General features: G+C 42.8%; 1 protein-coding gene and 1 long non-coding RNA gene across 5 annotated transcripts in view; one reads left to right on the forward strand and one right to left on the reverse strand.

The window, feature by feature from the left end:
- Positions 1-15,063, reverse strand: part of ELOVL6 (ELOVL fatty acid elongase 6) — an 88,576-nt gene continuing 73,513 nt past the window's right edge. For all 4 annotated transcript variants that reach the window (XM_066996438.1, XM_048066385.2, XM_066996441.1 and 1 more), the window contains 2 exons: positions 5,972-6,123; positions 1-3,167 (listed from right to left, as the gene is read on the reverse strand). In XM_066996438.1, coding sequence (XP_066852539.1) covers positions 2,743-3,167; positions 5,972-6,123 — 577 coding nt within the window. In that variant the 3' untranslated portion in view covers positions 1-2,742. The remainder of the gene's footprint in view (positions 3,168-5,971; positions 6,124-15,063) is intronic.
- Positions 5,183-9,250, forward strand: LOC136790760 (uncharacterized). Its single transcript, XR_010831294.1, has 2 exons — positions 5,183-5,484; positions 6,377-9,250. It is a non-coding gene; the product is annotated as an uncharacterized lncRNA (long non-coding RNA).

Consider the following 15,063-nt stretch of genomic DNA (forward strand, 5'->3'; position numbering starts at 1 on the left):
GGTCAGGAACAAACAGTAGAGAGGCACCCATGAGGGCTTTTGGAGAATGGGCTAACGGAGGGTGAAATGCCTGCTCCACTGAAGGCAGTGTCGGCATCGCCAGCGTTTCCATCAGGTACGCACAGAATGCTTTTTGTCTGCTTGTTTTTTTTTGTTTGGTTGGTTTTGTTTGTTTGTTTTGTTTGTTTGTTTGTTTCTTATGCAATTAAGGAAAAGGGTGTATGAAACATGGTGGGTTGTTTGCGCACTCATGAGCAACCCACCCTGTTTTCTGCCTGCTCAACTTTGGCTGCAGCTCTTTACCTAGCTACGAGTTGCTTCGTACTTGTAATGTTTATTGTTTTTTTAAGCTGTTAACTGCAAGCCTCCAGTTACCAGGGGATGTGTGCAGCTCTGTGCATGGCACAATGGGGCCTCTACCAACACTTCCCATCTAAAGGTAGGTGACTCTAATTTTGCCTTTTCCCACTGTTACTCAGTCTTCATAACCCGCTTCTTAGCCAGGGCAAAATTAAGCGTGAGGAAAAAGGCTTATTCAGCATTATAATTATCTACTCCCAAGCTGTAAAACAAAATGGTTTACACATTTAATTGGCGTTGTCTAATATTTCCATGTATACAGTAGTCCTATTAATGAATATCATAGCTTCATTACGGAATATCACATTTTGCTATTTGTTGTGTACCATAAAAATAACGTCAGCACATCAATAACTTAAATAACACAAATGTAAACTTATTTTCTGCTTGTTGTAATTATGATTTCAGCCTATGGAGGCTTGTTGATTTGTAAGACCATTCACATAACATGGAATGTAACTTTATTTGTTTTTCTTTTGTATATAATGAGACACCAAAAGCCCTTGTCATCTCTTAACAAGATACTAAAGCAGCTCTGTTTCATGAATGACAGCACAATTAAAGCTAAAAATCATAATTAAAAAAAAAAAAAACAAAACCCTTTGCACTGTACAATCTCAAATTAAAGCAAGGAAGATAATGACAATCTTTTGCATTAGCCAGGAAACGTGATTCTCTGCCACTGGGCTTTTTTTCTTGTTGACAATTCACAGAATGTGTATATGGGTGTAGTTATAGGTGTGTATATCCTACGCAGAACAGCAGTCCCTATTTTGTTGATCTAGTTCTTCTAATTGTTTAGTTAAGCTACCTAACTGATACAATTTAGAGTACTACATTAACACATTTAACATCAAGTTTACATACTTGCGTCTTTGAAATACTAGGAACTTTTACACATTTTATTTGGCTTCGTAAGGACTGGAATATCACAGATAATGCAATCTACTCGTCTTTGAGAGAATATGGCTGTTATCAACTAGCTCTCTAAGGTTCAGAGTGAAATACGTTTCTCCTTATTTCTGTAGCTGACTTCAGAGAAGAAAAGGGTCTTCTTAAGTGGTCAGTCTGATGTTACAGTACAGACTCTGCAGAGAGAGAGATACACGTTTAGTGAAGGACGATTCCCTCTGGACATTAGAGCTAAGCCGTTGCAGCAAGATCACTCCATTCAGACCGATTTCCTATACAAATCTCAAGAAAAACCTATTCCGAGCATCTTTTGTAGTAATATCTCCACATGACCAGAGGAGGGCTCTTGGCACATCTTTGCCCAGCCTGGCAGGTTGCCTTGCCTCTTCCCAGATCCACAAAAGCGCACGGCGAGCATCCGTCGTACTGCTGGCTCTGCTCTGAAATCAGCGGGTAGAGACGTCGCTCGCTGCTCGCCAGCTAGGCTGGCTTCTCATTTCCCCCATTCGATTCCGTGTCGCTGCGGGTTAATTTGAGATTAGCGGATAATTCTTAAAAATCATGGTCGGGGAGTCGCCTCCCCCTCCTTCCTGAACATTCATCTGCTATTAGCCCCTGGTAATTAAGCAAATATTGATTGATTTAACCCTCTATGACTTATCCTGCTGCAGAAATTCCTTGCCTTTAGCTGAAAAATGCACTTGGAAAATGCACTCGCTGAGATATGTATTGCAACAGTGCATCTTTTCACATCAAGCTCTTGTACGAGTACTGCTCCTTCCTGCCACCCAAGCGAGGTGACTGCCTTCCAGCTCTGCTCCCCTGGCACAGTACAGAGCGGAGAAATCAATCTCGTTTCGCTTCCGTTCACAACCACGATGATGTTCAACCACATCTACACAGGTGTATGTGACATCCTTTGGGTTTTGTTTTGGCTAAAGGTTTTAACCTTTTACGGAAAAGATTTTAATTTTGCAATCCTACTGGTATCGTAGATAGATTTTTTTTGTCACCTCTCTGCTTTGTTTTGTTCAAGTTTAACACTGAAAAACTATTAGAAAGGATTTAGAAACTCGATTTTCATAATAAAAGTCTCTCTTCCATCCTGGGGAAGCTTACTTTATGTACTTTTCCCCCCTCAACATTACTCCTTTTCTCTTTTCTTCTTTTTCTTTCCTTTTTTTTTTATTTTTATTTTTTCTATTTCTCCTTTTCTCCTTTCTTTTCGAGAGCAGACAGGTACAAGAAGGAAGAAGTCTTTCATCAGCAGTCCTTTGAGATAGAGTAGATTTCAGTGAGTCCTCACCATGGTAGGATCATAAACTTACTGGGTTAAACCAAGCTAACTTTCCCTAAGCTGCCATGTTTGATCTGCACCATACATATATGTGTATCCTTGTGCCATTTCTTTTCTTATAATTTTGTTTTTCTTGATGACCCTGAGCTATGGCTTCTGTCTCATTTCTACCACTAGTCAACCTTCCTTGCTTTTGTCGTTTTGCCGATATAGGCCTCAAAGAAAAAATGGCAGAAGAGCACAAAGTAGCTGAGGTACATGAGAGAGGACCAGATGATGTTCTGCACGTGGGAATGGCACTGGCCATGCTGCATCCAGGAGAAGACCAGGTAATTGATTACACAACCAACCAGCATCTGGGTGATCTGCGACAAGGTGATGAACATGGCAAACTTGCGTGAGACTCTGAAGCCAGCAGCCCGCAAGGCATAGTAAGAGTACATAACGGCGTGCACTCCATAGTTCATGGTCATAAACCAGCCACCGCCAGCCACCATGTCCTTGTAGGAATACCAAGAATAAAGTAACACAGTAATGTGATGGTACCAGTGTAAGAAGATGAGCTTCTGTTTCCTAAGAATAATGAATATTGTATCTCCTGTAACAAAAAAAAAAAAAAAAAAAAAACAGAAGAAGAAAAAGGGAGGGGAGGAAATGAGAAACATATTGAACAGTTCCACAGTTTCTGAATTCTGCAAGGCTCTCTTCCCATTGCTCTTTCTGGAGTATACACTTCTGGAGCACGAAAAAACACCTCAGCTATTGACCTCAGAGCTTGTCTAATTTGACAGCCTACTCGGGTCTTATTTCTCTGTGATTTATGCCAAACCAGAGTATCCCCATTTTGTTGTGTGGACAACCCCTGTCTGAAGACTCCACAGGTCTTTTGCTGTAAACACAGTCTGTGAAAGCCTGAAGTGACGCAGGTGGATGTACGTGCATCACCTCAGGCTGTCAGACTGTCCATCACACACTGCGACTAGAAGAGCAAAACAGAGAGCAGAAAACCCAAGGAGGAAGCAGCAGTGTCCTGCCATTCAAGTGCCTACCTGCATACCAATCCTAATTAAATTTAACAGCGTCTTTTGAGTTACTATGCAAAAAGCTATTGCATATTCAACCTGTGTTATTGAAAGGTACGTAATTGCCAGAAAAAATGCTTTTAGAAAGTAATTTGTTCACGTTGAAATGCATATCCTTTTCTGCAAATTTGTGTTACTGTTGTAGAAAAGTAGATTTTATTCCAGATTCCTGCCTTTTTCTTTCTTCTGCTTCTTGTGATTGCACTCAGCATCCCAAATAGATACACTATATATGTATGCTATTTGTTTGTTGTTGTACAGTGATTCTAAAAAGATCCCTAAGCTTTGAATCCGGGGCCTTATTTCTACATATATGTATCCCTGAAAATCCAAATTATGAATGACAGTGATGGTTGGAACTGAAACTGCACTGTCTGCACTAGGTCTGCAGTAAGCCATAATGCTTCTGTTTATCTCATTAGCTGCAAGATGTTGATTCACATTTTAATAAGTAATCACATGATCAATTTATTGTTGACGTGCAGTTCTAGCTGACATTTTCTAGTTTCAACCAAACTCGATTTCAGTGGTTTTGCAGTACTTTAAGCAGCAGGAAACCAAAGGGTTCTGACACAGCAAAACAACCGGTGTCTGTCCCCTCACTGTGTTTATGCTGATGAATTGCCGTGCTGTAATTTGCTGAATCAAATTCTCTGCTGAAAGGTAAAGACTTATTTTTGCTGTACACCTGAACACGGTGAGTTCTGCAGCCCTTTGAGGTTTCATAAGGGTGTCCTCTGAAAGGAAAGCTGGAGGGCTGCTAAATCACCCCTTCCTCCTTCCCATTAAAACAATCCTTTCTTACACTAATAAGCTGTGGGATAAGAACACCTGCAGACAGGGTATGAGGTTGGCTTTGGCAAGTCTATAGTAAGTATCATTCCAAATAAACTGCTGGAGAAACAGCAGTCTATAAAAATCCACATCACACTGGAATGGGGATTGGAAAAGCCAGAGATGTTGTGGGAAACTGGTTTCTATTTGGAGACAGTCACAGCTTTCAATGTTTAGGGAGGAAGCACGTTACTGTTCATAATTGTACGCCCACACGTATATTTAAGGATGAATGTTGCAGAACGGAGGTAGGATCTGACTCGAAGCCGCTTGCTGACACAGCTGCTCTAGCCCAGCCCTCACTTCAATATCCATGGGGTGAGTGGCTGCTGCTGCTGCTATTCAGATCTGTCTGTAATCACTGATGGCTTCAGAAGCAATCGGCCAGGCCTGGTAATGCTGAGGGAAATGCCAACTTATCCTTTGCTGTGGGATCAGGACATGTCCTCACAAAAGTTTCATGGAGAGCAAAAGGGATGTGATGTTTTCTCATCAATCGCATCATGACCATAACGTTGACCAGTCCCTCAGGGCTGAGCCTGGACCTACAGAGGTCATGGCTGAACTTGCAAAGCGTGAGAGCCCAGCTCAGAGCAATACTGGACTTGTGTCTCCTGCTACTGACAAACACAAAAACACAAAGCATATGAAGCGTGCTTGACTGGCAGGCTCAGATATAAAAAGGGTGGTGGTGAATTCCTGGCAAACTGCTGTAGACTTGAAAAAAAGTCTCTGGAATTCAAACTACAACTTTAACTACGGTTTCTCGATGGAGACTTATTAGCTTTTCCTGGTTTTCATTCTTCCCACAGCTCTTACTCTGTAGGGAAGCCAAATACCCTTGAGCCATGGCCACTTGCAGATGAAGAAAATGTGCACCAGCCGGAGCTCTAAGGAGGAATGGGAAAGCCTTTTGCCACTTACAGGATGCCTTGCTGCTGTGAATCAATGGCTGATGTCCCGTTGCTGTTACAGATAGATAAAATCCATTGCTGGCAGGTGGGCTACGTGAATTAATTGACAGGTTGGTGACAAGGCAGACCCCAGTCCTTTAAATACACTGGAGCTTAGCGAACTTCACGTTTGAGGACGTGGACCTACATGTTTTTGTTACATGAAACCAGCATCATCGTAGGTATGCTGAAAAAGGCTAGGAGAAAACTCAGAAAGCTGAGCTGTAATTTCAGCTTTGAAGGTTTGTCTAAATGAGTCACACTGTGGAGACTTGGAGCAACCTAGATTATATATATAAGTACCTGAGACTGCCCTGTATTGCTAGGGCAACCAGCTGAGGGGCTTTACACTTTGCCACATGAATTGAAAACGTGCAGTTTCAAAACAATGGGAAAGACCCAGCTATTTTCCAGGAGGACTGAAAGAGGCAGAGGAGAAAGAATAGCGTTGAGCCTGATGGCATCTAGAGAATGCTCTCTTCGTTCTGCTCTAAATAGGCGTGGAGAGAGAAAAAGGGAGAGAGGTTACTCACCTAGTTCGGGTGCTTTGCTTAGCACAAATGCATATGCCCAGAATTTGCTGACAGGTCCAATGTAAAAACTCTGGTCACACACTGACTGCTTCAGGCCTTTGGTCATCAAAATGTACAGCATGAAAGGAGCAGTTCGAACAGCACCAAGTATACTTGAAAAAAAAAAGAGAAAATGAAGAAAGTTGAGTAGATACTTGACATCTATATGCCATCACTTCAAGTCATTATGAGAAAAAAGAAGTCATAAATGTGCTAAAATAATAAGCTTAACAGCCTTGAAGTAACTCTGCCAGCTTCTAGGAAGTTATTCTGAACTCATACGTGCAAAGTGGATTGCAGTAATAAAGTATTTCCTGCTGAAAGTCTGGAACAGTAACATCAATGGTTTTTATTTCATTACTACAGGAACGAGCCTTCAGTTTTCAGCACAGTCGGAGACCCCTACTTCAGCTGCAAACAACGTGCAGAGTTTTGATGCTGGTGGCTGGAAGACTACAAGAAACAAGTTAATAAAGAGCTGTCATCAGCTGTCATCCAGGACCAACTCCCTCCTCTGATTTCCTGAGTTTTCTCCTGTCTCTCCTTGTGCATATTACATCCACAGGAACAGCGAAAAGCCCAGGTAGGATGCACAGACTGCGGTAGGGTGCTGTGGTCAGGGCTAGCGTTTTGGTGCATGTGCTGGCTTCATCTCTTAAGGGGTCATGGCTAACAGAGGAGCTGACTGGTTGAATGGTTGTAAACAGCACAGGTTCACTCTCACCTCATCAAAGCCAGATGCAAGGTAACAGTGTTTTGTAAATACGGAACATTATGAGATTTGCAGTGATACTAATTGGTGCAATTACAGAGGGGATAGGTTCAGATAACAAAAGACATCCAGCTGACGTAAGGAGCTTCTGTCTCAGCAGTGAGGTGCTTTGCAGAAGTAATTGCCTTGCTGTTCTACAGCAAGAACATGCTTGCCCATTATTTAACACTGTGGTTTGGTTGGCCTTCAAAAATCATGATGAATACTGGGTGAAACAAGAAACTTTCAGAAAAATGGAGCAAAGAAAGGCCCAAGCTCCTCTGGGGCTGAGTATATCTTTATGCCCATATCATACATCCCTCTGCTTCTACTCAGCTCCATCTTATCTCCCCTCTAACTTCTCTGTGGCCCTGTCCTACTCACGAGTTCTCTGGTTCCTGCTCTGCCTCGGTGTCTTTTGTGAGTATCGCATGGCAGCAGGCCAACCAAGCCACCTGACACTGATGTGTGCTGACACGTGTGGACAATGCAAGCTATCAAATACGCAAAGTAGGTGAAAAAAGGAACACTTCATCTGAAGCTGCCGATTCTCTATCACTTGTCCTTGTCTTGTAAAGCCAGTATTCTTTAAAAAATGATTTTTAAAATCATCAAGGCAGCCTCAGAGTCGTGGTCTATGGCAATTCTTACTCGGTCAGAGTAGACGGTTCAAGTACAGCTGCTGAGCATAAAAACTATTGATCAATATTTTATATATTGATCAAATATATATTGATCAAATATTTTATTTGCATAAAGTATTTAGATTTCCAAATCTGCATTATTAATATAACCAGCCTGACTGTTGGTAGCAGAAGCAATGCCCTTTGCTTGCTCCTGTCCACTGCATGTACTCTGCAAGCGAGTGGAGCACCACGCTAGGAGGCTCTAAAGCCATGTTGTGCATGGGGAGAAGTGTTATGTCCTGGCTCCTGCACCACGTTTTGTTGCATCAGGTCTGACTGCGCCATCAAGAAATTCAGACAACAGTCAACATTGCTCAGTTCTCCCAAGAAGCTACTATTATTAGCTGCTGTTTGTATGGTGGTATTTGCTTGTGGGCTCTACTGCCAGCCAAGTCCTCCTCTGCTATGTGTAAATAAAAAAAAAAACATCCTGCTGTGGTACAGGTTTACTGAAGTTCAGGTAAGTCTGGGTTTCCCAATAGCACTGCCCAAAGTTATGCATATATTATGCTTAGTTATGCTTAGGCAAGACAGCAGTTGCAGTCTCTCACATACAGATTTTGGATTCATCCAGCCCTGCACAAAAGAGAAAGAGTGAAGTATTCTGAGCATCTACGCAGCCCGTAGTGCATCTTCTCCACGGAGGGGTTTTCCCTCCCAGAAATGCTGTCTGTGCATGCTTTTCTCACGTCTTTCTGGCATCAGTCCTTCTCACTGTGCAGAGTGCCCAAGCTTGCTGTAGGAGTTTTGAAACTGGGTGCAACTTGTTCTGTGTCTTCTCTTTAGCATTTCACACATGCTGTGTTTTCCCAGGAGCTGCATTTCTCGTTCCCAAGAAGACAGGAGATCCTCACAGAGATGTGATCTGATCACTTCCTGAGGCAGTGAACTCCTCAACTTGGCCAGGGCAGGCTGCTGCTTGCTCTTGCATTTTGGGTGGTGGCAAAACTGGGTGGAGGAAGATTGGGCAGAATAGCTAAAGATACACAGCTGGTAACCTAGTTCTCTCATTAGCAAATACTTCAGTGCTGACATTAAAATGGGAAAAAAAATAGGAAATTTTAAATTAGTAAATCAAATAGCTGCAAGTAATGGGCCTTCGCTTGCACAGAAACTATACTGCTGTTCTAAAATACTATATATTTTTGAAGTTTTAAAGCCAAAGAGAATTCTGTGCCGTGAGCACATGCTCAGATAAGAGCACTGGTTCAAGCAACAGGCAGACATTGACTTAAGTGCAGGTGACTCAGTGTGGATGGCCGTGGACTTAATCTGGACTGATATGAGAGCAGAAGAGTATTCGCCTTGTGGGGCTGGCACAGTTTCACTCTGCTGTCCTTGGGACTGCAAGGATGTAACTCTTCCTGTCTTTCTGTTTAGCAACAACTGCAGCGCTCTCCTTGGAGTGTACACACGCATACACTTTTCTAATTGCAGCAGGAGTAATTTCATGGCATGGTGGCATCCTCTAGGTCCATGACTCCAGAAGAAGTGGCTCTGGCTACTTCTCTACGTGGTGTGAGTCAATCTGGTCTGAAATTTTTATCAGTAAAGAACAAGTTAGGTTTTAGCATAATTCACAAGGGTGGCATACTGGAAGCAACTGATTCAACTACCTAAATACGTGCCATGGGAAAATAGCTGTTTATGTGGTGTGCTGCACACCAAAACACCGGCTTGCCGACAAGCACACGCCCCTGGAGAGAGAAAAAGATCGAACACAAGTCTGCAAATATGCCTTGGACACGCAGAGACATTGCTGCCTGTTATGCTTCTGCCACTTAACCTTGTTTGCTCTGTAAGGTAAGATCAACCAACAAATTTCTATCTTGCAAAGACATGATGTGCAGCAGAGTGATGACACGGCTTGCTCAGTAAATCACTTCTGCTTCATTTTGTCCTCGCCCTGCTCTGTGCTGTAGCCTTTGTGAGGTATTGAAATGAACTGCTTACCAAAGCAGTCTGTCTCGCACGAATCATCCGCAGGGATTTTAGAAATAAGGTAGCAGTGAATTACTGTACAATTACAGCCTTTTGCAACTAGAGAGACTGATCAGAAACAAACTGCACTGGCTAATGCAGCTTTCTCATCTATTCAGACTCAAAATGTCCTACATTCGCCTCCCTCCAGGCAGTGGCTGCTCTGGTAGACTAATGAACGCCCAACTGATATTTTACTGTCTATAATGTGATCAAAATATATCCGTGAGTAAGATAAAATCTAAAGTTTTTTCCTTGCAAACTCAGTTTCAAATGAGGGCCTCAAAACCCATCATACATATGGGTTAGAACAGCAGTTATGAAGGAGGGAAACAGAGGGTCAGGAGCTAGCTGATGTTGCAGAGGAGGACAAAGTAGGCACTAGCAGCTGAAGGCTATCCACTACTCCAAGTCAGAAGGGAGTGAAGCACGTGTTTTTCAAAAGCCTGAGAGGGTGGCAGGTAGTTCAAGTCTTCTGTCCAAACCTGGCTGTCACTGTGGCAGGCTTGGCCATGCTCCTCCTCATGCAGGTACATTCCTGCACTTGGCTACTGGCACCCCTGCCCAGGATCAACACGGCAGCAATCAGCAGGGAATGTGACTGCAACTTTAAAAAAAAAAATATTCAAAGAAAGCTAAAGAAATGCAGTCTTCCATTTATCCCACAGCAATGGCATTATTGCGTTCTGTAATGTCCTACCCAGATTTCCTACTCATTTTGATATTCTGCTTTCACATCTAGAAACAAGCCCACGCCCTCATTTTTCAGCACATAGCCATGGACAAGTTCAAGTTCAGCACAGAATACATCATTTTCTGAAAGCACTTTAGTGCTGTGATAACCACACAGTGGAAGCCTTTCGCTCAGGTTTGTGTCTGAGAAAACCCAAATAAGCTGACCGAATGCTCTGTGCGAACCGGCCTTGTCTCTGCAGACTCAGGCAAAGCCTGGTGTCAAAAGTGGAATGTCGTCTTTTGTTTTCCAAAGTGTGCCCTCCTGTGCTGTAATCCATCATGTGGCACCAGCAGAGAGCAGCAGGGAGCCCACGGCAAGCAAGACCATGCCATCCTGCCCAAAATTAGGGAATTACAACACGGACTCCCAAGCAAGGCCCTCCTGGTCCCCACTGCTGCACATGGCCGTGCTGGCCCGGCACCCAGAGCTGCAAGGCCTTGCTGCAGGAAAGCCAAACTCCAAATTTTTGTCTGCCTGCTCCTGTGGTGCCTCACGGGGTCCCTGCAGGTGTCACCTCCATGTCCTACCCACACAAGGGGGTGGCTGAGAGCATGTGGCCCTTGTGACATCTGAAGTGAGGAGACCCAGGCCTAGCAGCGCAGGCCTTCCTCGCCGGCATCACCGGTGTTCCAGCCCTTCTTTGGCACTGTGTGACAGTGAGAACAAAAAAGAAGGCCACTTTTTTTTTCTTTCTTGTTTTAGCATGCAAAATATTTACGGAGGAAGCATTCTGTGTTAAAAAGAGATGTTCAAAGGTCAGCCCCGCTGAAGAATGCGGTGCTTTCTAACCCTTCTTTGTGATAATCAAGCTGCGTTCAGCTTTCAGTCCTGTTCAGCAAGAGTACTGGACGTATCGAGTTCCCCTTCTGCTGCTAAGGAGCTGGTCTCTTAACAAAATCAAATGGCCTTTCTGTGCCCCGCTGACTGAAAACCTGCCGTCCTTACACAACAGCAACACGCTGTGGTGCTGCTGGTGTGGAGGACGTGCATGGGGTGCACGGACTCCCCTCAGGTGGGCAGCCTGAAAACACACCTAGAGGAGTCAGTTACTGTACAAGACAACAAAAGATATTTTCTGTGCTCAGCTGAGCAACAGAAAACACATAAAATGTAAACAGATACAGGATAAAACAAACAGAGAAAGCACCTACCAGAGAAGCAACCTTCTGAACTAAGTTTCTTGAAATGAAACACAGCTGAAGCCACCTTCATTAGACGAATTCTTAACTCCCCAGCTGGACAGCTGCCCCTGAATCTGAACCAGACAAAAACCTCAGGACCCCCTGGTATTAACAAGCAGCATGTGCCCAGGTGGCTGCATCTCCAGGTAGAGGAAGGGCTCACATCTTTCAGCCCTGTTTGCTTCTTGTGCTCTTTGATTAGGTCCTAAAAATAAGTTTGTGAGAAAGCAATTTTGCAGCATCACCGGGATGCTTTTTTTAATAGTTGAGAGTATTTATAGAGCTTTCCTCTCCACTTGGTAAGGGTGAGATTCTTTCAAATCACTCACCTTCTGTAGTCTCATGAAACATGGTGCCAGCATACCAGGCGATCAATGATACCCACCAAGCAGATGACACAGCAGGGAAAGGGCTGGGTGACAGCTTTCTTAAAAACTAAAGGCTTATGTTGCCTGAGATTAAATTGTTTGCAGGAGATTTCCCATGAAAACCTGCTTTGGCCATGCGAAAAGGAACAGTAGCTTTGGATGACCCAGAAGACACTGAGGTGCCTCATGAGGATGCAAATGTTGAAGGGGCCACTCGTCTTGCAAAACAGCAGAAGTTTTTTTCTAAGCCTGCCACAGAGTTATTTTTTTTATATTAGCTAGTTTTTATACATTGGCTTCAGGTGCTGCAGGAGCAGAGTGTTCTGGGAAATTGTTAGTCTTTGTGTCAAAGACCAGAAAACCCTCAAACAAAATTTTACTAGTTAAATCAGGAGGTTTATAGGGGCCTGCCCTCAATCTGTGAAAAAAAAAAAAATAAAAAAAAAAAATAAAAAAAATGAAATGTTTTTTCTTCATCTGGCTGCAGTGAGGGTAATTTATTGTTAAAGCTGAGCCAAAATAAAAGGGAATTTCCATGTTAAAGCAGTTACCTGGGTGGTGCGAAACAAGGAAAGGATATTACGGCTGGGACTGCACCTACTGGTTTTCACTGGTGACTGGGCGCCCATTTGAAGCCTATTGTTCCCAAATCCTTTGTGGGTAAACATGCCAGACAGTTTCAAGGCTGGGGGGAGAATTAAAAACATGACGATAACCTTTCAAGAGTCTGCCAGACAGAAATGGCACTCGTTCCCATGCAGGGAGGAGACCAGTGAGACCTGCTGAGAAATACCACCCTTCTGAAATACGGAAGCAAAGGCTGAGCAAGAAATACATTTCCTGACTAACTGCCCTTAAACTTCAGTGGATGACTGCAGGAATGTATTCTTGTATTTAAACAGGTGTAGATGCTATAAGGCTGCTTTAGGCCTATCTGTGATTGTAAAATCCTGGTATTTTTACAATAGAGTGAGCAACCATCCAGTAAGAAACCGATCGATAATTACAAATGAAACGTGGGCAATGACTGAGAGAGATCTTCTGGCTGCTGTTCAGTGGCCTGCGTGGAATTAATGGATCTTATCTGGATCTCAAGGAGCTAGTGAGAGTCATGGCTAAGTCAGCACAATAGGACATGTTCTCTGATCTCAGAGAAAAGCCTAGAAAAGGATCTGGCACCCAACATCCTAAATGGTCCACATGGCACAAGGACAGCATCTATGAAATCTTTGCAATTTATTTCAATACATTAATAACTGACTAGGAGAAACAACTTCGTATGTCTGCACCTGGTGATTAAAAATATTCTGCTAGGTTTGTTGAACTGAAGGTTACAGTTTTCAGTTAAATGAATCAGCCTCTTGGTCAGTGAAGGATATACACAGAGATAATGTATTCTTCTAAATTATAAAAAAAGTTCGAAAAAATAATAATACTGACTACATATTTGGTCTCTCTTAACTCTAATGTAATGAGTCATTTTACAAGCATTTAAAAGAGAAGACTTCTAAATAGTCAGTTACCTTGAAATCCTAGAGAGACACTTGTTCAAATTACAGCTGATGGACCTAGTCCAACTCTTATTTTTGGAAAAAATGGCAAACAAAATTAACATAATTAGGCTGTCCTTCAACACTTCTGAGCTGCTTTTGAGCAATGCCAAGGTTAGTGATGAAGAGAGACCTGACCCTGCAGAGACTGTTCTTGTCAAACACTTGCAAACCCTGTTTCACCTCCCAGAACTGTTCTAGGTATCTTCTACAAGATCCTGTCTCGTCATCGAATCCGCTCGTAATGAAAAGTCATCTCCATTTTCTCCACAGCACAGACCTTCCTTGTTACTGTACCAAAATTTTGGTCTTGTCTGCTTCTCAACAGCCAAGTGATTTACCACCACCAGTTTGGACTATCCCAGAATTACTAATGCCTCAACAGTATCTAGACGAAGAATTGCTTTAGGTCAGATGTCCTCATGTAAAGATCTGTCATGGACAAAGCTGTTCTTAACTAATTTGGGTTCAGATCTAACTTCCTCCAGGCTTCTTCTACCTGTGTTGGCATCTCCAAGGCTCTTAGCATTGTGAATATTTCACAGTCCTTAATGGTGTTTACTCTTGTAACAGCCTTGTAAGGTGGCTAAGCATTGACCCATTTTGAAGAGGTAAGGCTAACTGAAATTTAAATGTCCTGTAAAAAATTCTCTGCCTGAGCCACGATAAGAAATGATGTGCAACATCACAAGTTGTGGTTCAGTGCCTTGTCCATGAGGTCCATTTGATGAAAGCAGGAAGAGGTGTGACCTCACTTTGTATCAGTGAATACAGTATTATTAAATCAACATTAAACATTCCAGTTTTCAGAGAAAGTCTTCTGACCTGCTATGGATTTTTTTTTCCACTTTTTAATGTTACTCTCTAAACCTTCAAGTCCCTTACTCTCTGTCTCATTTACCTCAGCCATACCTATATCTTTAAAGATAAACAGTTTATAGAAAAAAAAAAAAAAAAAAAGATATACAGTTTCTAGACACACACTTCTTAACTTCGCATTTTCATCACCTGCACATCTGATATGTTACTCACTGCCCTGCCCAGAAGACCAGGTAAGAGCAATCAATACATGTCTGCAAAAGACTCAGTCATACTCCTGCTTTCCCTGTGTTTTCTCTTGGCATACTAGACAAATACAAGTGAGGATTTCATCTGATGCAGCTGGACACAAGCTGCAAAGAACATGAGCCTATGGAATGAGTTCTAAGAGCATCCCTACTTCTATCTCTCTGTCACTGTCTTGCCCCCCAAATTTATGTAAGACCAGGCCCCAGAAGCCTGCCCTGTGGTAGGAGAAAATATTGGGATTCTTTTCCCTTGTGGAATATCTGCCATTGTTCTAATTATTGTGATTGTTTTGTATTAATGCTCCTTGCTGACTCCTTTACTTGCACCAGTGAACTCCAAAAGAAAATCAGGCATTTAAAACCACCCCCCTGCTGTGGATCCCAAGCCATGCCCAACTCTTTGTGACAGGGGCAGGTACAAAAAAACACACTAGTGGGGTGGAAAAATCACTGCTGACATTCGTAAAAATTCATGTTTTCCTTTGCTAATGACCTCAGTTGATAAAACTACAAAAATGCAGATATTTAATCCCATGCAACAGCAACTGATACTGTGGGACTCTCATTTCTAAATGCTTCTATCCAAGCCTAGGAAGAAGCCTGAAGACATAATTGAGCCAACCACAGGTGCAGCAACCTGCATGGATGAGAAACTCTCACTGTAAAAGGAAAATTTCTGTATTTTAAAGTCAGTCTTGGGATTTTGCAGAAGACTGCAATGCTTGGTTTTTGTA

Source organism: Anser cygnoides, chromosome 4 (assembly GCF_040182565.1).
Source record: "Anser cygnoides isolate HZ-2024a breed goose chromosome 4, Taihu_goose_T2T_genome, whole genome shotgun sequence".
NCBI classification, from domain to species: Eukaryota; Metazoa; Chordata; class Aves; order Anseriformes; family Anatidae; genus Anser; species Anser cygnoides.